Here is a 20,566-nt window from a genome sequence, read left to right on the forward strand (position 1 = left end):
CACAGGTCCATAGAGGAGATGAGAACTGGTGAGGTTGTAGACCTAGACATGACCCAGAGCACAGGGCCTGTTATAATATTCATGACCTTTTCTGACTTTGAGAGCATGTTTCTTTAAGCTGGGGACAGGGAAACAGGGAAGGGCTTAGGGTAGAAGGAGCAACAGGAGAGAGCCCGGGTGGGGCTTCTTTGGCTCTAGAAATGTTGCAGGAAAGAAGTGAGCTTAGGCAGGGCTGCTCTGGCTCACTGGAAGGTCAGAGGAAAGGGGGCCTTGGAGTCGGGTTCAGGGGGTTAGCCCAGAACAAGTTTTCTCCACCCGTTGCTCCCTTGGTGGCAAGTCTCCTGGGGACCCTTAGCGTTTGCACACCTGGGAGGGGAGTGGGCCTCATTAACTTAATCCTCGCGGCAGCTAGGAAAGGTAGGGGTGATTATTATCATTATCTAATGTGTCTCATTATCATCTATCATGCTTGTTTATGCCATTACAGTATCCAGAATTTTGCCTCCTCAGAGAGGTTAAGCGGGTCCCTCAGGGTCTCACACCTGATAAGTTGCAGAGCTGGGATTCGGGCCCCAGAGCCCACAGTCCTAAGCACTGGGCTCTTTCTCCTGGACATTAGTCCTAGGACAGCAAAGGGAAGCTTTGGAAGGTTAGAACAAGGAAATGACGCAGTGACACATCGGCTGGATGGACAGTGGATGGGAAGGGGCCGGCGTGGAGACAAGACCAGGGAGGAAGTTCCTGGGCGGCTCCTTTAAGAGAAGACCCCTGGCAGGGGCCAATAGCCCCACAGAGTAAGGCCGGGCAGAGTCCGGAGGTCTTCAGGGGGTGGTCTCAGGACAGGGTGGATGACTTGAGATGGGAAGTGGGAGGGGCCAATCCCTGAAGGCTTTAGCTACTGGCTGGGCAGTGGGCCTTTCACGGAGATGGGAAATTGGAGGAGGGCCAGGGGGTGGGGGGGAGTTGCGGGGAGCCGGTGGGGAATGGGGCCAGCGATGCAGAGTTCAGTGTTTTGGGTTCCCAGGACTGTCACAGTCATTCGTTGGCACGGCTGGTTTCCTCGTTAGTGAAAAACAGGGACCAGGCTTCCTTATTCTGTCACTCGCGGAAGACTGGAGGTGGCTTACAAAACACACAGAGACTCGGCCTGTCCACTCCTGTGCGGCACGGGACTTCTCTGTCCCGTCCTTCACGTCCTCTGGGCCTCGCCCTGAGCCTGGCACCCGGTCAAGGCTTGTAAATGTGTGGCATTCGCATGAACAAAAGGGTGGTCAGATCATCGCTACGCGTGTGGGAGCGAGGGAGAAAGCAGGGCTGGAAACTCCTCCGGGAGGCGGACAGCCAGGCGCGCGGCTGCGGGCGTGGCGTTCCCACCGCAGCGTGCCGGCTGAGCCGCCCGGGAAGCCCGGTGAGCCTGCCGGCACCTCAGCAGCTCCTCTATAAACTAGAGATAATAACAGGTCCGACCTCGAATGGCTGGCCGCCACGGGGGCACTGGGTGAAAACACACACAGTGCTTCACAGAATGGACTCATACGAAGCCATAAACAAAGGACGAGCGTGGCCCTGACTGGCGGAGCCCAGTGGGTTGGGCGTCATCCTGCAAACCTAAAGGGCGCCAGGTCCCCGGCTCGGGATGTGCGAGGGACAACCGATCAATGTTTCTCTCGCACCCCTCTCTCTGAAACGAAACAGAATCTTCTTTTTAAAAAAGGATGAGCCCTGGCTGGTGTGGCTCAGTGGATTGAGCACTGGCCTGTGAACCAAAGGGTCGCGCATTCGGTTCCCGGTCAGGGCCCTGTCCTCTCAACCCAAACTGCTCCATCAAGCTCACTAATGGCCTCCACATTGCCATAGCCAGTGGTGAGTCTCAGTTCTGATTGGCGGCATTGGTCCCAGCTGATTAGTCCCTCTTTCGCACACTCTTTCCACCTGGCTAGCATGAACCCTGGCTTCCAGGAGCCCAGGCCCCACCCCCGCCACCGCATACTCTCCTCTCAGCACCTGGGAACGTGGGCAGGCAGCCTCAGGCCCACTTTTCTGGGGTCTGTACTCCTGCCTGCTGACCCCTTGGGGCCTGGTCACGTTCAGCAGCACCTGCCCACACCTGGCTCCTGCGTCCATCTCCGGCCAGCCCTCTCCCGGGGCACCAGACTCACGCACCCTGCCTGCTCCAAATCCCCCTGTCTCAACTTGAGCTTAACCTGGACCAGAACGGAACCGCTGGTCACCCCACCCCAAACCCGCTTCCACCACCGTCTCCCCGCCCCAGACAGCAACTGCTCCGGCTGCTCGGGCCAACCTGGGAGTCACCCTTGACTCCTCTGGGTCTCTCACACCGCTGTGAACCTTGAGGAAATCCTGTTGCTTCTACCTTGAAGACAAATCCAGACCCCAACGCCTCCCCAACCCCTCCGTGGCTGCTCGTGGGTCCCGGCCACGCTCCCCCCTGGGCCTTGGCAGCAGCCTCCCCTGGTGTCCTATCCTGTCCCCCACAGTCTACACTCGACACAGATGCCAGAGAGATGCTGTCATAACAACGCTCAGAAACTCGGGGTCCTCCCCTCCGGACCCTGCAAGGCCCCGTCTCACTCGGGGACGAGCCTTCACAGCCCTGCGGGCCCTCACCCCATTACCCCTGTGACCACGTGCCCCATTCCTCTGCCTGATGGCTCTTCTGCCTCTGCACTCGGGGCCTCTGTCTGCTGCTGTTCCCTCTCCCTGGAACATCCTTCCTCTCACCACCCTCTGGTTTTCATCCCTCATCTCCTCCAAGCCCTTGCTTTAATGTCACTGTGGTGTCACCTTTCCCTGACACATATACCCCCTTTTTAAACTGCAGACCAGCCCCCGCTCCCTTCCCCCCTTCCCTCCTTCATAGTTTTCTGTAGCGTTTATTGCCCCCTGACATAGGGCATAGGTACTTATTAGGTTGTTTTCTCGTCTCTCCCTGCTGACTGTGAGCCCCGTGAAAACAGGGGTTTCGTCCGCTTCGCTCACTGTCGATGCCCCAGTGCCAGGCACACAGGAAGCCCAGGACCAATATTTCTTGGATGAGACGAAAGGATGACGAGAACAGATTAGCCTGGAGATGGTCGTGGTCCCGTAAACTCACTGGCGGTAGAAGAATCTGCCCCTGGGCTTTCCAGCAATCAAAGCAAAGAGAAAAACATTTCAATTACACATGGAAACTAACCAGGTTTCCTTGACTCTGGGCCCTGGGAGGACTCTCTCCAGGTTCGTGCGGAGTGCGGGCTCTGGGGGACGGAAGGACGCCCTGGATGGCGTCGGGACAGGCCCCAGAACCATTCTCACTGGGGCACTTTTAAAACGACCCCTCCATGCGGGCAAAGGCGCAGCCAAAGTGCCATCCGGAACGGTGAGTCTGGAAGGGACCTAAACGAAGCGTCCCGGGATGTTGCTCTCTGCTTCGTCTTGAGCCGAAACCAAGGGCAGAAAGTCAACAGGCATTTGTTGGGGCTGCCCCTGCTCTGGGGGAGCGAGGAGGGGGTCCAACAGAAAATGGGGAACAAGCAGACGCAGGAGGTCATTTCGGGCATTGCTATCAAGAAAGGTCACCCGGATAATGTGACAGCGCGTGACGGGCTGCCACTCTAGTCAGGGCGGTTCAGAGAGAGCCTCGCTCAGAATTGAGGACGGAGGGGAGCCCCAGGTGTTGAGAAGGTGCAGGCACACAGCCCAGGGTGTTCAGGAGTGTGTGTGTGTGTGTGTGTGTGTGTGTACACACACATCTGATGGAGCCCTGGCTCACAGCCCATCCCAGTCCTGCACCAGCAGGGCTCAGCCTGGCTGCTCCAGCCCCAGGTCCTTAGGACAGGATGCAGGGGGGGGGTCCAGGCCGGGGACCCCTCAGTGCTCCCTCATTCTCCTGCTCACACCGATCGTCACCCTGGACAGGACCGCCAGGCTGCCAGCGGCACTAGAGGCAGAAGGGTGTCCTTTCTCCCCGTCTCACTTCAGATGGGGCGCCTGCCTCTCACCAGGTCCCTCTGACCCTCCCCAGCACGGTCCCCGCTGTCCTCCCCTTCCCTGCTGTAGCCACGTCAGGGACTTTAATTTCCTTGAATGCACAGAGTTCTTTCCTGCCGCTGGGAGTTCACGCGTGCCATTCCCTCCTTAGGAAACACTTTTCCCTGCTTTTCACAAGGCTGGATCCTTGTCATTGTGGGGGTTTGGCTTATAGGATCCCTTGTCAGAGCACTCATCTCCCAGACCTCCATTCCAGCGGCTAGACTTGGCCCTCCTAGTCTCCTTGGTGTCAGATGCGTCATCTCCAGATTTGTGATTATACATGTATTTGCTTGTGTACTTGGCGCCATGTCTCCCCCTGGACGAGACAGTGTTGTAAACTCAGGGCAAGTGTCTGCCTTATTCACTGCGGTATCTGAGCCCAGACCATCTGGTACATAGTAGGTAGTCAAACAATACTCGCCACGTGTGTAAACAAAATGGACGGATCGTACGGTCAGAGCTGCAGAAAAAGATCTCTAGCAAAAGGGCAGTAGTCAGACTGGAGAGAGGAACCGGAGGACGGGGAGGGAAGAAGGAAGGGGTGGGGACGAGTGCCCGGTGCAGGAGATGGGCGTGCAAGGACCTGAGAAGGCGTTTCAAAGACAGCGTGGTGGAGCGAAGAATAATAGTGCAACAATTCTTTAAATGAAAGCCAGAATTCCTGAGTGTCAATCCCAGCTCCAGTACCAGCTGTGTGACGCTGGGCTGGTTTCTTAACCTCTCTGTGCCTGAGTTCCTGCGTCTGCCAAGTGGCACCAACCCCTTAGGGATGCGCATACTTTAAAAGGTTACGGGGATGAGGTTGAGGTTGTCCAGGACTGGCCCCCGTTGGTGGGCGGGCCGTCAGTAATGGGCGGGAATTATGATTCCGGGGGAGTGAACAGGACTCAGGTGCTGCTCGGCTCTGCCCCTGCATCTTCAGCTTCTCCGAGATCAGGGAGGCTTTCAAGGAGACGCGCTTTTGAATCCTCAGCTTCTCACAAAAATAGCCTCGGTGGCGGAGCCCCTGGTTTGAAGCCGACGATTTCTCTGTTACTCACGGTGTGTGTGGGTGGGTGGGTTGTGCCACGGGCTGCTCATTTCCTGAATGAGCAGCTGTGCCCTCTCCGCGCTGTCGAGAATATCATAGCACTACCTCGAACCCCCGCCCAGCCTCCGCTGTTCGCCGTTCCGGCCGCCTGGCAGCCCTGCACACGTTCACCAGCTGGCGGGGAGGAGCCTTGGAGAAAAAAGGCTGGACGGGCAGGGAGGGTGCAGGGAGCGTGCAGGGAGGGCCGGGCCCCGGGCCCTTGCCCAACCCTCGGCCTCTTTCACAGCGCACCGGCCTCCTGGCCCCACTGGCCTCCTTCCTCCCGCTCTGGCCCCCGGAAGCTCATGCCCACTGTGGGCCCTCCCGACCCACCGTCCCCTTCCGACGATATCTTCTCTCTGGATTCTGGCAAAGCTGGCTCTTTCTGGTCAGCTGGGGCTCAGCTTAAACATCATTAGCTTGGAGAAGTCCTCCCTGGCCACGCCCCTCTGCTGGCCCCTGTTTGCAATCCACCGCCCGTCCACCGACTGCCCAAGGCCAATGCCACATAGACTCAGGAGCCGCAGGGATAAGAGCCAGCCGCAAGGAGATCCCAGCCCCAGTCCCCGAGCCGGTCCTCACCGGCCGAGCCTGGGCCAGGGGTCCTGTGGCCCAAGAGAGAGGAGAGGGGTGTCCCCAGGCGAGGACAGAGAAGCAGTTCCCAGAAGAGGGGACAGTGGGCAGTGGGTGGTGAGAATCACCAGGGGGCCATCACAGCCCAGGTCTGGAGTCTGGGGCTCAGGCTGCTGCTCTGTCCCCATCCCCTCTGAGCTAGGTGACCCCGTGAAGCCCTGCCACCCCTCCCGGCCTATTTCCTCACCCAGGCAAACCTCATAGACTTGTTATAAGAAGCACATGAGCCCTGGCTGGCGTAGCTCCTCAGTGGATTGAGCGCGGGCTGCGAACCACAGTATCGCAGGTTCGATTCCCAGTCAGGGTACATGCCTGGGTTGCAGGCCACAGCCCCCAGCAACCGCACATTGATGTTTCTCTCTCTCTCTTTCTCCCTCCCCTCCCTCTCTGAAAATAAATAAAATCTTTTAAAAAAGCATTTAATCTTCTATTAAAAAAAAGAAGCAGATGAGACGATGGAAACTGTTACTATCTTTGGAAGAGAGGAAGGCAAAGAAGGAAACAAATTAAAAGGGGGCAGATTCCTAGGGGCTGGTCCTCCGACGGGGGGCGAGGAGTCAGCGCTCTGGGCCTGGGCAGCGCCGGTGGCGAGCATCGGTCCCTCTCCCTGGGGGTCAGGAGTGCAGGCTGTGCGAGCCAGCTCTGGGAGGCTCTGGCACCGCAGGGCACGTGGGAGCGCTGGGTGCCCTGGGTCCAGACGCTCTCACGCCGGGCAGTGAACACAGGCAGCCCCTGCTCCCCTCGGAGCCTGTTCCCGCGCCAGCACACAGGGGCAGCTGTAGCGGAGCTCGGGCTGCCGTGAGCTCGGAAACCAGGGCAAAGCAGGTGGCCTGACAAATGGGACGCCCTCAGTGCTCCTTACCAGCTATTTTTATTCACCTTTGGTATTTCTGATGATTGTTTCCCTGCTGAATCCCCCCTTTTATTTTTATTTTAGTGAGACTTGTTTTGACAGTCCCAGCCTGCCTCAGTAGTACTGAGGGTATATGAGGGGAAGCCTTCCTCCTTTCCACTCCGAGGCTGAGGAGAAGGGGCTGGATGAAGGAGGAGAAACTCCTTTGTCGATGCCTCCTCCACGTGGCCCGAGGCTCATGGCTTTTGTACGCAGTGCACTTGAACCCCCAGCAGTCCTCTCCTCCCTCCCCTACAGAGGGCGCTGTGGAGGATCAGAGTCATAAGGGACTTGCCCAAGGTCGCACAGCCTGAACGTGCTGGGCTGAGAGTCACACCCAGGGCTTATCTGCTGCGGAAGCCCAGAACTTTCCGGGAGGGGTGGAGGGAGCCTCCCCCGCTGTGTGTGGGGCCAGCCTGTCACTCCCTTAGGGTCCTCGTCAATTCAAAACAAGTATCTCAAGGGCCTCCCAGGAAAGCGGTGAGTTCTTGTGACTGGCCGACGTGCATTCACTCACACAGATCTCAGAGCCAAGCGAGGGGCAGACGGAGCACAGTTTTGGTGCTAATGGGAGGCAGGGGCCACTCGGAAGGCCCAGAGGGCAGAGGGAAGTAGGAGAGTCCTTGGGGACCCAGCTGTCCCCGTCCCCACCCTCGTCTGGTGCATCCTCTGGGGGGCCCGTCCTGCGGTGGCCTCCACCCTCCCAGACTCAGCCCCGCCCCCCCCCCCCGCAGTCCCCCATCATGCACACTCACAGGTATACTCACGCTCACGCTTGCTCGCTCCCTTGCTCGCTCGCCACCCCACTTGCTCTCTAATTGGCAGGAATGCGAGCTGCCCCCAGCTCTTCCTCCCCTGCATTCCTCAGCAGTGACTCCCACCTGGCAGGGCAAATTATACCCTGGCCCGGCAATAAAAGCCACTTTCCAAAAAAAGAAGCTTTGGGGCCCCGAGAGAGACGCAGCTAACTCTCTCGCCCAGCCTGTGCCTGGCTCGGGAGGTGGTGTCTGCGCCCTGTGTGCCTTTAAGCGGGGAGTACAAATTCCCACCCCGGCCCCTCCCTCCTGCTCTTTCTGACGTCAGGAGGGAGGCGTGTGTGAGTGAGTGAGTGAGGGGCTGAGGTGCCGCATGCTCTCTCTCACACACACACACACACACACACACACACACACACACAGGCACACACTCATACACACAACACATCTTTCAGACCCGTCCGCTGAGCCCAGCTCCGGGCACCCGGGAGCGGCAGAGTGCTGAAGCCGGGCCCCCGACCTCGGCCGCCAGGGAGAGGTAAGGGGCTAGAGGGGGGCTGAGGCCACACCGGCTCTAGAGACAGGTTTGGCAGGGGCAAAGGAGAGAGGTACGATGTGGGGGGTGCTGGGAAGGTGGGTACCTCCCCCCCCCCCACCCCGGGCTGGACCAGCCCCATCCGGTTTACAGAGGGGACGTGGCCGGGTGTGTAGAGGAGCCCACCCTGCCCACACACCCCCCCGCCCCCGCTCCCTGGCCCCCGAGGGGAGCGGGGGCTGTGTGGCTCCCAGCGAGCCAGACAGCATGTGTCTGCGCGTCTGTGTCTGGGACCTGCGTCTGGCCCGAGAAGCAGAGCAGAGCGGGCACCTGCCAAGCCGCAGCCTCCTGTGTGGGAACCGGGGGAGACAACTGACTGGAGAAATAATCTGAGCAATTGTGCCCCTACCAGATGCTGAAAGTAAAGTGCAGGAGGGGACATAATGGGCCTTGTCCCCAGGAATTTGGGGCTGGAGGGGGCAGGGAGGGGCAGGGGGGAAGGGCAATCCGGAGCCGACAGTTGGACCCGGAGCAGCTGTCTTATCCTGACTCTGTTTCTTCCCTGTGTGATGGGGTTAACCATGATGACTGGCTTGGAAAGGCAGCTCTGTGCTATTATTTTCACCTTGGAGCCACCCCACCTGTCCTTTTGCCTCTCCTGAGGCCACCCCTCTCCACTGCTTTGACCTCCACCCTTGCTGGGGTGCAGCCCCTGGAAGGCAGGGGTGATAAGCCAGAGGCTTCTGGGCCCGGGGCGGTGGGATGCAGGGACTGGGGCAGCCTCCACTGGCGCCAGGTCCCTGAGTGGCCTGACCCGGGCACAAGGAGCCCAGGTGGAGACCAGGGGCTGTGATACTGGCACCCACGACGGAGACAGCAGGTTCCTGCCAGGCTGCCAGCCCGTGGCCTCTTCCCAAGGAGAGGGGAGGGGGATGCGGAGTGAGAACAATAATAAACACTGAGTGTGAACTGCTGCATCCGCTGCGAGGGGGGAGGGGAGGCGGAAGTGCACCCCAGAGGGGGGTGGGCAACCTCTGGGAGCCTGGCGTGGGGCCAGCCTGGCTCCGCTCCAGTAGGGGCCTCTCTCTGGGAAGGGGTCGTCTCCAGCCCCCTGGGCGATGGGGAGTCAGTTCCCCCAAATCAGACCCCATCCCAGAGGCCTCCGGGTGCTCCACATTCTGGATGTTTCCTCTTCCCAGCCTCCCCTCTGCCACTTCCTTCAAGCCTTTCCCTAAAACATCTATGCTGCCATGCCTGCCCCGCCCCCCTGGATCTGTCTGGCCCGCCTTCCAAAAGAAGGACAGATGGAAGCAGGAACGCACACTGGCCTGGGGGAGGCCAGGGGGCAGTTCCAGGCCTGGAGACAGGTGGACAGTGTTCAGGGGTGGCCACTGGCCATAGAGTGGTCTCGCTAGGGAGCACGGGGGTGGGGGGGCCACACACAGCTAGTGGGTGGGGAGGGGACACCTGGAGGCTGGTCTGGAGTAGATTCCCAAGAGTGGCACCAGCAGAGGGCGCTCTGGGCCTGGCTGAGCGGGTCACAACCAGCATGACCAGGAAGGTCCCAGAGCCTGGTAGAAAGGGGACTTGGGACAGTTGGGACTTTTGTCCATTTGTCCATGTAAGATAGGGAGCAGTAAGATTGAGGGGGTGCAAAAAGCAGTGTGGGGCTCTTCATCTGCCCCAGACCAGTGAAATGGTGTCACCGGGATGAGAGGCAGGACGCGCTGGAAAGGTCAAGCGTTGTGGGGTCATGCCGATGGGAGTTCAAGCACAGTCACTGTACATGTTACTCTGACTAGTATGTTCCTGTCTCTAAAGGGACTCAGAGTGGGAAGGTGACCTGCCCAGGGCCACACAGCCTGGCCCTCCACCTGCCCATCCCGGCATCCCTGCCCCCGCTGATGCCAAGAAGGCCCAAAGGCCTAATCCCAGCAGTGCCCCCCAGACGGCACGGGCATGTGACAAGGACCAGAACAAAAGCTTCTCAATTAAACTTAAGTATTGGCTGGGGTACCTCCCCGCCCTTCCCCCCACACCATGGAGGGGGAAAGAACCAGGCTTAATTAGGTCACCTCCAGCTGCTGGAGCAGCTTTGCACTGAGGTATTTTAAGGAGTGTCTGGGAGGCAGGGTGGGGGAGGGGCCGGGGAAGTGTCAGCCTCTGCCCGGTGGTCCTGAGGCTGTTCTCTCCGCTCCCCGGGGGGGGGGGGGGGGGCTCACCATAGACAGGACCGCAACCTTCAGAAAGCCCTTCCACTGTCATCCCGAGTCCCCTGTCCTTCCCATTTATAGGCCACCATATCCTTCCTCCCCCGTCTGCTTCTCCGCAGTGGGGTCTTGGGCTGGAATGCTTTTACTGGGGAAGCTGTTTTTAAGCAGAGTTGGCGGGTGACTCACCCAAGGTCATGGTCTGAGTCAGCACCAAGCCAGGAATAGAGCCCCAAGTCCTGACTCCCCAGTTCTTCCACACCCCAGCCCTCCCTTCTCCAGGGACGTGCTGGCCCTCCCCCCACCTTTCAGCAGGAGCTGAATCTACACCCCCAAATGTTTCCGGGCTGCGGAAGCACTGCCCCTGACTGGCTGGGCGACCCCAGTGAGCCTTGTCACCTCTCTGAGCCTCAGTTTACTCTTCCGAAGGGTGGGGGTGGGCATTGCGCTCTCACACCGTGCTGCTGTGAGAACTACCTGAGGACACGAGGCAAAGGGCCGGGCACCCCACCTGGCACCCGGTGGTGCTGGAGTGGCCGTGGCCTGTCATTCAGACTCGCCCCCGCCCCGCCGCCCCGGGGCTCCAGTGCGGTCTGGGCGGGGCTGCCTCCTCTCCCGTGTGTGGTCCGGGTGCCTGGCACTCAGTGTTCCCTCACGTGTGTGCGTAGGTGCGTGACTTTAGGGGACAGTTGGGCGGACCCTCGTTCGTCATCTTGGCCCATGGAGATTCGTGTAGCTGAGGTCCCCGGGTCAGGTGCTTGTCCCCGGGTCAGGTGCTTGTCCCAGGTCACCGGGCACCGGGAGGTTAAGCCAGCTTGCTTTCCCGGGGTCTGCCCCGAAGGAGAGCTTGCTCACGTGGTCAAGAGAGGACGCTGACAGCCATTTCCTGTCTGTCCTCCTGGAGGAGCTGAGAATTGGAGGGGCCCCGATACCAGGGCCACGGTCACCCGCTGACGGGGCTGAGTCACCCGTCCCATGGTGCCACGAAGCTGGCTGGGTCGCAGGGGCCTCTCTCGGGCTCTCTCCCAACAGCTCAGGTGTTTTGCTTTCGCCTCCCTGGGCGCTGTCATCTGCGGAATCACTGGGTCAGCTGGGGTCAGGCCTGCACACGGGCAAACGAGGAGGGGCGTGGCTGGGAGCCAAGCCACGTGGCCGGGGAGCTCCCCCCTCACAGGTGGGCCCACGCACAGCTCCCCGGCTCCTCCCACAAGGGCACAGGGTGCTCTGTGATCAGCCCTATCTGACAAACGAGAAATCGGAGGCTCGGGAGGAGGGGTGCGGTCCCTCAGCCAGAGCACTGTGGAGCCGGGGACAGCTGGGGCCTGAGCTGTCCTCGCCTGCTCAGACCGCCGGTTCTGAAGGGCACCGCTCCCGGCAGGACACGCCCCCAGACCAGCTCACCGGGGCCTTTGGGAGCCGGGCTTTGGGTCTGCGTGAGTTGAAACCAATGTTCTACAGACACACTCGTTTCTCTGCTCTTGGAGGAGTTTATTTTCCCCTTTAGTTTCTCCCGGAGAGTTCTTCTGGGAAAACGCCAGCCTCGTCGTGGCTGAGCTAGGAGCAGAGTTCGTCCCGCAGGGAGAGCACTGGTTACCTGCAGACGAATCTGGGCTTTCTCACCCATCCCCTCTGAGCCTCAGCTCCCTCATCTATAAAATGGAGACAATTCCAATCTCAACCTCTCAGGGCAACTGGGAGGTTGGAAAACGAGAAATCGTCTCCGAAAAGACTTCTGCAGACGGACGGCATTCCCACGATAGAAGCCCGTCTTGGCCCGCCCCTTTCTGTAGCAGCGCCCGGCCTGTCTGTAGCAAGGACCTGGGCTGGAAGCTTTCTCTGCGTCCCTTCTCCCTGGTCTCCTCGGCTGCTGCGCGTGGTGCGGCTCCTTCAAGCCCAGGGCTCTGGCCCGGAGAGGGAAAGACTCTGTCTGTCCAAGGTCACAGAGCAAAGTCAGTAACAATGCAGGGCCCGAACCCGGGGCCCCTGCCTTCCCACTCCAGGCTGCAGAGGCAGATTGCCCAGGTTTGAGTCCCGGCTCGGACATTAATTGCTGTGTGGCCTTGTGTGAGTGGCTTAGCTTCTCTGATCCTCAGTTTTCTCTTTTACAAGCTGGGCTAATAATAGTACCAGCCTCAAAGGGCTGTTGCAGAAATTTAATAACAGGGGAAGCTATGACAGATGGGGCAGGGATCCGGTGGGTGGGCGTGTCCCTGGGGTGGGGCAGGGAACAGGTGAGTGAAGGGTGGGCTTGGTTAGCTCATCTGGGTCTCTCCTTCCCCCTCCTTTCTCCTCTCCTCATGCCCAATTTAGCAGCCCTGTCTGGGAGGAGCAACCTCTTACCCAGCACCTACTCAGGTGCTTCCCACATTCCATCCCATTTCTTCCTCCTAGAAGCTCTCCAGGGAGGGAGTCTTGTGACCCCAGTTTCCAGGAGAGGAAAGAGACGGGCCGAGGCCTCAGGGCAGCTCTGCTGTGGAGGCTGCCGCATCTGCCCCTCCGCCCAAAGGCAGACAGACACCCTGCCTTCTCCCAAGGGCACCATCCCCCACCCCCCACCCCGGGGGAGAATGTGGCTGGGGAGCAGCTGCAGCCTCAGCCTATTCCCGTGGAGGCCAGTGCTGCTGGTCCATTTGGGGAGCCCACTGATGGGAGGGGAAAGAAGAGGGCTGCTCCCCTATCCAGGCTGACCCTGAATAATCCCTGCATTTCCCCCCTTCCCACCGCCTGGGAGCCGTGCTCCCTTGGCCTTGGCTTGGGAGGCCTGGCTGGCCGGTGCCCAGCCCAGCTCAGCTGCGTCTCCCTGGTAACCACTGGGGCCGCCTCTGCCCTTCCCCCACCGCCTTCTCTCCCCTCCTCCACCCCCCAGGACCTCCCTGCACTGGCTGTCACCACCAGGCACAGTACCAGGCCTGGACAAACTGTGCGGTGGGCGGGACCTCCCTGCTTCCTGCAGAGAGGAAGGAAGAGCTTCTGTCCCCACCACCCGCCACCCTCGCCCCGGTGAGGTAGGGGACAACCAGCCTGGCACCTGGTGCTTTCCTGGCTGGCGCCTTGGGGAGCTTTGCTGCCCGTCTTCCTTTGTGATAACAGCTTTACTGAGACACAGTTCACGTGCCACGCAGTTCGCCTGCCTGGGGAAGGCGGATGAGCCCGCGGTTTGGGCACATTCACAGAGCTGAGTGTGTGTCCGTTTTAGAACATTTTCAGCACCCCCCCCCCCAAAGAAATTCTGTACCCACTGGAAGTCCCTCCCCACTTTGCCCTCCCCCAGGCCCTGGTCAACACTAATCTGCTTGCTTTCTCTGCGGATTTGCCTATTCTGGTCGCTTCTCACGAACGGAATCAGGCACCGTGTGGTCCCTCGTGACTGGCTTCTTCCCCTGGCATGACGACCTCAGGCTCCTCTGTGTCCAGCCTGTGTGGGGACTTCCTCCCGTTTTCCGGCCGGACAGCGTCCTGCTGCACGTGGCACGGCCGTTTGCCTGTCCATCCATTAGCCAAGGGGCCTCAGGGCGGTCCCCCCGTGTGCCGGCTGGAAGCAAGAATACCGCCGTGAACACTCAAGTACAAGTGTTGGTGTGCAGGCTTCTTTTCTTGAAGCTTCCGTTTTCTTCTCTCTGAAATGGGGATGAAAATGCCAAACCTAGCCCACCCCTGCTTCTTGGAGTGGGCTCCGGGAGGAAGACCTGGGGGGGTTATGGGGGCAGTGAGGGGCTGTGGGGGACCATGACAATGACTGTGGGGGCCATGAAGGGCAACTGCCTGCCCCTCTAGCTCCACTGGATGGAGGGGGATACCTGGGCAGGGCGGAGGCAGTCTTACCTGCATCCCCAGGGCGGGCAGAGCCGCTCATCATCTTGACCCAGAAACACCTGATTTGCTGTGTGATTTTTTTTTTTCCTTTATTTTTTTTTAGAAATTTTTCTTTTTTTTTTCTTTATTTTTTTTTAAGATTTATTTATTTATTTTTAGAGAGGGAAGGGAGAGAGAGAGAGAGGGAAACATGAATGTGCAGTTGCTGGGGGCCATGGCCTGCAACCCAGGCATGTGCCCTGACTGGGAATCGAACCTGCGATGCTATGGTTTGCAGCCCGCGCTCAATCCACTGAGCTACGCCAGCCAGGGCTCTCTGTGTGATCTTTACAGCGGCCAGGAATCCTGCTCCTGGGAGGGGGTTGAACAAGTGACTCCTTGCTCTTCCAGCCCTACCATGGGGTGTCTGGGGGGCTCCCTGGGCTCTCTAGACACCTGGGAAGCCTTAAACCCCTCCCTGGAAACTCCAGACTCGGGGGTGGGGCAATGTGGAGGCCAGGAATAGACTCGCAGCTCAGGGAGCCTCCTCTGACCCCAGAGCCTCTGGGTGAGGGGTTGGGGGAGCAAAGGAAGGGGGGGCGAGAAGGTGGAGAATCTGTCACCCTGACTCCTACGTGACTGTGGACTCCAGGACTTTCTTTGCATCACCAGGCTGAGCCAAACCCCCCACAGCCTGTGAGGGGTGAAGCGGGGTTCGTCCGCTCCTTTGTGCGGAGAGGCCCCTGCTCCCCAAGGTCACAGCTAACCCGCAACTGCGCTGGAGCTCTTCCGTCCAGGCATCCTGCCTGGCCCCATGCAGCAGGCCGCCTGCCCCAGGCTCAGCCCACGGCCTGGCCTGGTGCACGGAGCTCTTCTCCTCAGGGTCCCACGGCAGCACCTCTGGGGGCCCGAGGCTTCCCAGCCCCTGTGGGGAGGGAGGGCGGGGAAATGACCGTATTTTGCCATGTGTAATGCACACTTTTTTGCCCAAGTTTTTTGGGGAAAAATAAGGATGCTCATTGTACCTGGGTATAAATGATTACATGCCATGGGCATGATAATCCCGTGTATAATGCGCGCAAAAACCCGGGTTCACGTTGTACACGGCAAAATACCATGTGTTTGCTTCCTCAGTGGAAGAAGACACAGGATAAATGTTTTCAAGGTTATCTACACATTGAGCTGTGGGCCGGGAATTTCTGTTGGTTTGCATTGATAATAGCAATTGAGTAACCTACAAAGGAGTTCCCATCAGATTATCCCACTGTCAGCTGATTTCTCAAAAGAGACCTTGCAGGCAAGAAGGGGCTGGAAGGAAGTATTCCAAGTCAGGAAAGACAAGGACCTCCATCCAAGATTGCTCTATCCAGCAAAGCTCTCATTTAGAATGAAAGGACAGATCAAGTGCTTCTCAGATAAGGTCAAGTTAAAGGAGTTCATCATCACCAAGCCCTTATTTTATGAAATGTCAAAGGGACTTATCTAAGAAAAGAAGATAAAGAAAAAACATGTATAGTAAAAGGATAACAGCAATTGATTGGGTATCTACAAGATGCCAGACGCTGTCACACATACTAAGTCGCTGAGTCCTCAGCAACCTTGCGAGGTAAGGGTTCCCGGTCTCATCCCCGAGAGGAGGGAACGGGGCAAGGACAACCCACCAGCCTTGAGAGAGCTCACCTCGCCTTTGCCCCGTTCCGAGCGTGTAGAAAGTCACTCAGTCCTCCCAGCAACCTCCCTGTGAAGTCAGAACCAACACTATCCCCGTTTTACAGAATAGGAAACTGAGTCAAAGTTTGAGTGTTGACCAGGGTCACAGAACCCGTGGGCAGAGAAGCCAGGATTCAAACCCAGGCCCTCTGGGCCCATGGTCCGTCCACCCACCCACCACGTTGGAACAGAGGTCACCAGGTTATGAACGACAAAGCTGAGGTTCAAACCCGGATCTGTGGATTTGGAGCTGCTGACACTCGGGCCAAACTGTGTTCCTGACCGTCGTCGGCCACCTGCCTCACCCATCCCACCCCCCAGGCCCCCAGAGTCGGAGGATCCAATGTGGAAACAGGAAGGACTTTGAGGCCTGCCCCCCTCGGGGCGGACCACCGTAACAGAACACCACAGACAGGGGCCTTAAACATCAGACGTCCCATCTTACTCTTCTAAGGCTAGAAGTCCAGGCTTGTGGTGCCAGCATGGTGTGGCTCCGGTTTGTCGACGGCCCTCTTCTCGCTGTGCCCTCACAGGCCAGGGGGAGAGGAGGCAGGCTCTCCAAGGGCTCGTCTAGGGGCGCTAACCCCTTCCTGGGGTCCCACCCTCCTGGCCTCCTCTAACCCCAGCTGTCCTCCAGAGGCCCCATCTCCAACCCCGTCACGCCCGGGGCAGGACTTTGACACTCGAACTGTAGGAGAATGCAATCCCGCCCGTAGCCAGGTTCTATGTTTCGTCTTGGTGGTGAGGACGCTGAGTCAGAGAAGGGCCACCTGATGTCGTCCTGGGAGGTGTGGCAGGCAGGCAGGCCCGGCCCTCCAGGCTGGTGCTCAGCGTCCAGAAGCTGCTGTCCGTCCAGGACCACACTCACCCCTTCCTCTCTCTTCCCTTCCAGACGGAGCCTGCGGCTGCAGAGGCCTCCGAGCAGGGCCGGGCCGGGCCCTGCCCGCAAGGACGCCCAAGCCCCTCACCGGCCCCTGGGCCTGGGAGCCCCCCTGGCTCTCCCGCCAGCCCCGCCATGACTTCGGAGCCCACCTCGTCCCCGGTCGTGCCCCCGCTCCACTCCCCAAAGTCCCCGGTCTGGCCCACCTTCCCCTTCCACCGGGAGGGCAGCAGGGTCTGGGAGAGGGGCGGCGTCTCGTCTCGGGACCTGCCCAGCCCCCTGCCCACCAAACGGACCAGGACGTATTCAGCGTGAGTACCTGCCCCTGGCGCTGGCTTCCGCCCCATCCCTCTCCAGCCCTGCTCTTTCCCAAGGACCGGAGAGCCGTGTGTGGACTGTTCAGTGACTACTGGTGTTCGTTCGTTCGTTCATTCATTCGTTCATTCATTCATTCATTCGTTCATTCATTCATCCATCCATCCATTCCACAAAGATTTATTGAGCTCCTGGCCAGGGGCTCCGGGGGTAAACTCTACAAAGTCTGAGCTGCACGAGCTGCACCCCAGTCCCAGGGAATCCGTCCGCCCTTCGCTGCCTCTGGCAGGGGTGGGAGTGCGACCAGGGCTAGGCCTTAGGGACGGCGACGTCTCGGCCGGGTTCGGAAGATATAGCCGGTGAAGGACAAAGTTGGGAAACGGAACGGCCTGGGCAAAAATAGAGGCGTGGGGTTGCCCGTTGGAGTGGCGTGGGCCTCTGGGGGACAGTCACGGGTGGGGTCAGAGGGCGGAGGGGGTTTGTCAGATCCTCGGGGAGGATGATGCGGCTTGCCCAAAGGAGGAGTGTTTGGACAGCAAGTGCTAGGCGTCCCTTGTGTCCAGCCCGGGGCCAGGCACAGCGCAGGTGCTTGATAAACAGTCAAAAGCACTCGCCTTCCCCGCCCCCTCCCTCCCCGCAGGCCCCTTACCTGCGCCCTTCCCTCTCTGAGCACCATGGGTCCTGCTCTTGCTTCTGTAACTTGCTTCCTGAGCCCACAGAGCCCAGCTGGCTCACTCCTGCTTGCTGCCTCTCTAGCTTTCTAAATAAACTTTCTCTTGTAACTCGAAACACATACATAAATAAACAAACGAGGGAGAAGGAATGAGCTGCAGATGAGTGGAGAGGGTGTCACTGCTGCAGGGGAGAGTGAGGAGGGGGCTGCTGTGCATGGAGGGGCGCTGGCTGGGAGTCGGAGACCCGCTTGCTGGGTGCCCCGGGAGGGCCGGTACCCAGCTGGGCCCCCACCCCCCGTTCTGTCAGCGCAAGGAGCTGAGTGAATTAGCATAACTGAGTGCAGTTTCGGGCGGAAGTGGGGCGGAAGGTGAGGGGGGGTTTCCTGAGGCCGGCTCCCCAGGCAGAACCCAGGAGGGCTATGGGGCTCTGGGGGGGGGGGTGCCCCCAGCCCACAGCGCCAACTCCCCTGCTGTATCTTTAGGACAGCCCGCGCCTCTGCTGGCCCCGTGTTCAAGGGCGTCTGCAAGCAGTTCTCCCGCTCCCAAGGCCACGGCTTCATCACCCCTGAGAACGGATCCGAGGACATCTTTGTGCACGTGTCAGAGTGAGTCCTGTCCCCCGCCCCCCACCCCCCACCTCAGTGGTCCCTCCTGTCTCCTCCCGGTCAGCTGCAGCGTCCTTGCAGTGCCTTGGAAATGCCTCCTCAGGTCTCTCCCCTCGCAGCTGAGGTCTGTGTTCCCCAGTGTCATTCCCCTCCTCTCCGGGGGCTGGGTGCACGGTGGGAGAAGGAAGAGAGCTGGGGTGCACAGCGGGAGGGGGCCCCAGGAGCTTTAGGAACCACCAGCTGAGCCCCGGCGCCCTGTCTCGGCCTCAGGGGCCTGGGAGGGCCAGCCAGCCCCTGGGCCCTTCTGCCTGGGAGGGGCTGCAGGCAGGCAGTTTAGGAGGGCACAGGTGTGGCTAGGCCAGTGCCCCAGCCCTAATGCCAGGCATGACCTGGGGGGCTCACAGCTTCTCTCTAAGCCTCGGGGACCTCCCTGCACCCTTTCTCATCTCACTTCGTCCCCAGCAACACGGAGAAAAGGACAGTTTATGCTTCCCGCTGTACAAGGATGAGGGCTGAGGTTCTGGCGGGAAGGCCGGGCCGTCTGTAGGCCAGGCTGCAGGGGGTGTCGGGCGGGGGTCTGCTGCGGGGCTGATGACCCTTTCCTGCCTCCAGCATCGAGGGGGAGTACGTCCCGGTGGAGGGCGACGAGGTGACCTTCAAGATGTGCCCCATCCCACCCAAGAACCAGAAGTTCCAGGCTGTGGAGGTGGTGCTCACCCAGCTGGCCCCCCACACTCCCCACGAGACGTGGTCCGGCCAGGTCGTGGGCTCCTAGGCTGGGCGGGGAGGCCCCCAGGGTGCACAGGTGGCAGCTGGCTCCCTGCCCCGCGGCACTGGCTGTGGTCTGTCCCCCGGGCGGCCTCAGTGTGCGCGTCTGCCTGGCTGTCTGTCTGTGTTTACGGCCGTGAGCGTGTGCCTCCATCCAGCCCTGTGACCCGTGACTGTTCTGTGAGCTGGACCGAGGGGGCAGCCCCCGGCCCGCCTTCTCTTCTCGTCCACTCTCCCTCCTCCCTCCCCTCCCTGTCGAACTGGCACAGCACCTCTCGCCCCCCACGTGCCTGCAGGGGGCACCCCTGGGCCCTGCCTCTGCCTGTGGCCCCAGCCCGGGGGCCAGGGCTACCTGTGCTACCTGCACTCCACCCCCCAGGCCGGGGCCTCCCACAGTGGCCTGGACCCCACCCTCAGAAGCCAGGCCAGCGAGCACTTGGGGGGCCTCCCAGCCTGCGGCGAGGAAAGAGGGCGGAAGGCGGAGGCACGCAGGCCCTCGCTGGTGCCCCGGCCTGGCCTTCCTCCCGCTCTCCCAGCACACCCTGGAGGCAGGAGAGGGGCTGAGGGCCAAGGCGTTTGGGGCCTGTCCTTTTCTCCTCAGCCTGGCAGTGGCTCCGTGAGCCCCAAACTGAGGCTGCATCTTCTCCCCTGGGCCACGCTCAGTCGGCTGCCTCAACTTCCCCAGGAGGCATGGGTCTGTGGGGGGAGGGGACGTGTCTCCCCGAGCCTGGATGGAGGCCTCCCCTTGGTCCTGACTCACAAGCCTCACGGACGCTCTGCCTGTGCGCCACACGACGGCGACACGTCTGTCCCCTCGGGCAGGGCCCGGCGGGGCACCCACAGAGACGGCCCTCAGCCTGGAGGCTGCTAACCCTGCAAACCCCTTGCTGGTCCCTCTTCTCAAAGTGGTGGGACGGCAGTTCCCGCCGGCCCCCAAGCCAGTGGCCAAGCCGTGGTCCCTACGTTGTCAAGCCCTTCAGGGGTGCGTGCGTGCATGCGTGTGTGCTCACTCTGGGGTGGGGTGGGCCTGGGAAGGAGGGCCCCACCCCCCGCCGCCACCCCAGTCCAGAGCACATGACCTGATGCAGATTGAAACGGGGCTTAAGGGGCGGGGCCTGCAGGACAGTGACCCTGAGGACATGCAGTCTGTGTGTAAGTGGGGGCTCGTGTGCCCAAGATGCAAGGGTGACAACTGCCCAGGACCCCCAGTTCTGAAGACGTCCAGGCCTCGGGGTAGAGATCAGCCGGGACGTGCGCCCCATCCTCAGCCCCCACCAGGGCCTGGGAGTCCCGCGCTGCTGGGACGTGCTGGCCAGCTGCCCGACCCTGAGAGTGGCCCTGCCTGACACCCGGCTCCAAGCTGGGGCTGCGCTGGCGAGGCCCGAGGCCTCTCCCATGAGAATGAGGACTCCCCGGCCTCCTTGGTAGGTTTGCTGGTGCAGACTAACCCCTGGGAGCCCCCCCAAACCCCCCTCCTGTGAGTAGACCCCCTTTTTGAGGCACCGGCATGGAGGCAGGATGTGGGGACACCAGCCCTGGGGCCACCGGGGGTGACGGGAGCAGCAGCACTCTTGTCACCTCACCCCACAGTGTCCAGTCACAAACCCTCCCAGCCCCCAGCCACCCGGACCCCCCTCCCACCCCAACACTGGCAATAAACCCTCAATTGCGACTCAGCTTGGCCCAGAGCTGCCTG

At 60.5% G+C, this 20,566-nt stretch overlaps 1 protein-coding gene across 2 annotated transcripts; it reads left to right on the top strand.

The window, feature by feature from the left end:
* Positions 1–7,427: 7,427 nt before the first annotated feature.
* CSDC2 (cold shock domain containing C2) lies at positions 7,428–20,546 on the top strand. 2 transcript variants are annotated; one of them, XM_036019681.1, is made up of 5 exons: positions 7,766–7,919; positions 12,993–13,131; positions 16,521–16,819; positions 17,980–18,102; positions 18,715–20,546. In XM_036019681.1, the coding sequence occupies exons 3-5, from the start codon at positions 16,644–16,646 to the stop codon at positions 18,875–18,877; spliced, it is 462 nt and encodes a 153-aa protein (XP_035875574.1). In that variant the 5' UTR covers positions 7,766–7,919; positions 12,993–13,131; positions 16,521–16,643; the 3' UTR covers positions 18,878–20,546. The 2 variants fall into 2 exon arrangements, with proteins under 2 accessions (XP_028388540.1, XP_035875574.1); XM_028532739.2 differs by lacking the exon at positions 12,993–13,131 and having other exon boundaries at positions 7,428–7,919.
* The last annotated feature ends 20 nt before the right edge of the window (positions 20,547–20,566 follow it).

The sequence above is a fragment of the Phyllostomus discolor genome, chromosome 2 (genome assembly GCF_004126475.2).
Source record: "Phyllostomus discolor isolate MPI-MPIP mPhyDis1 chromosome 2, mPhyDis1.pri.v3, whole genome shotgun sequence".
Taxonomy (NCBI): Eukaryota; Metazoa; Chordata; class Mammalia; order Chiroptera; family Phyllostomidae; genus Phyllostomus; species Phyllostomus discolor.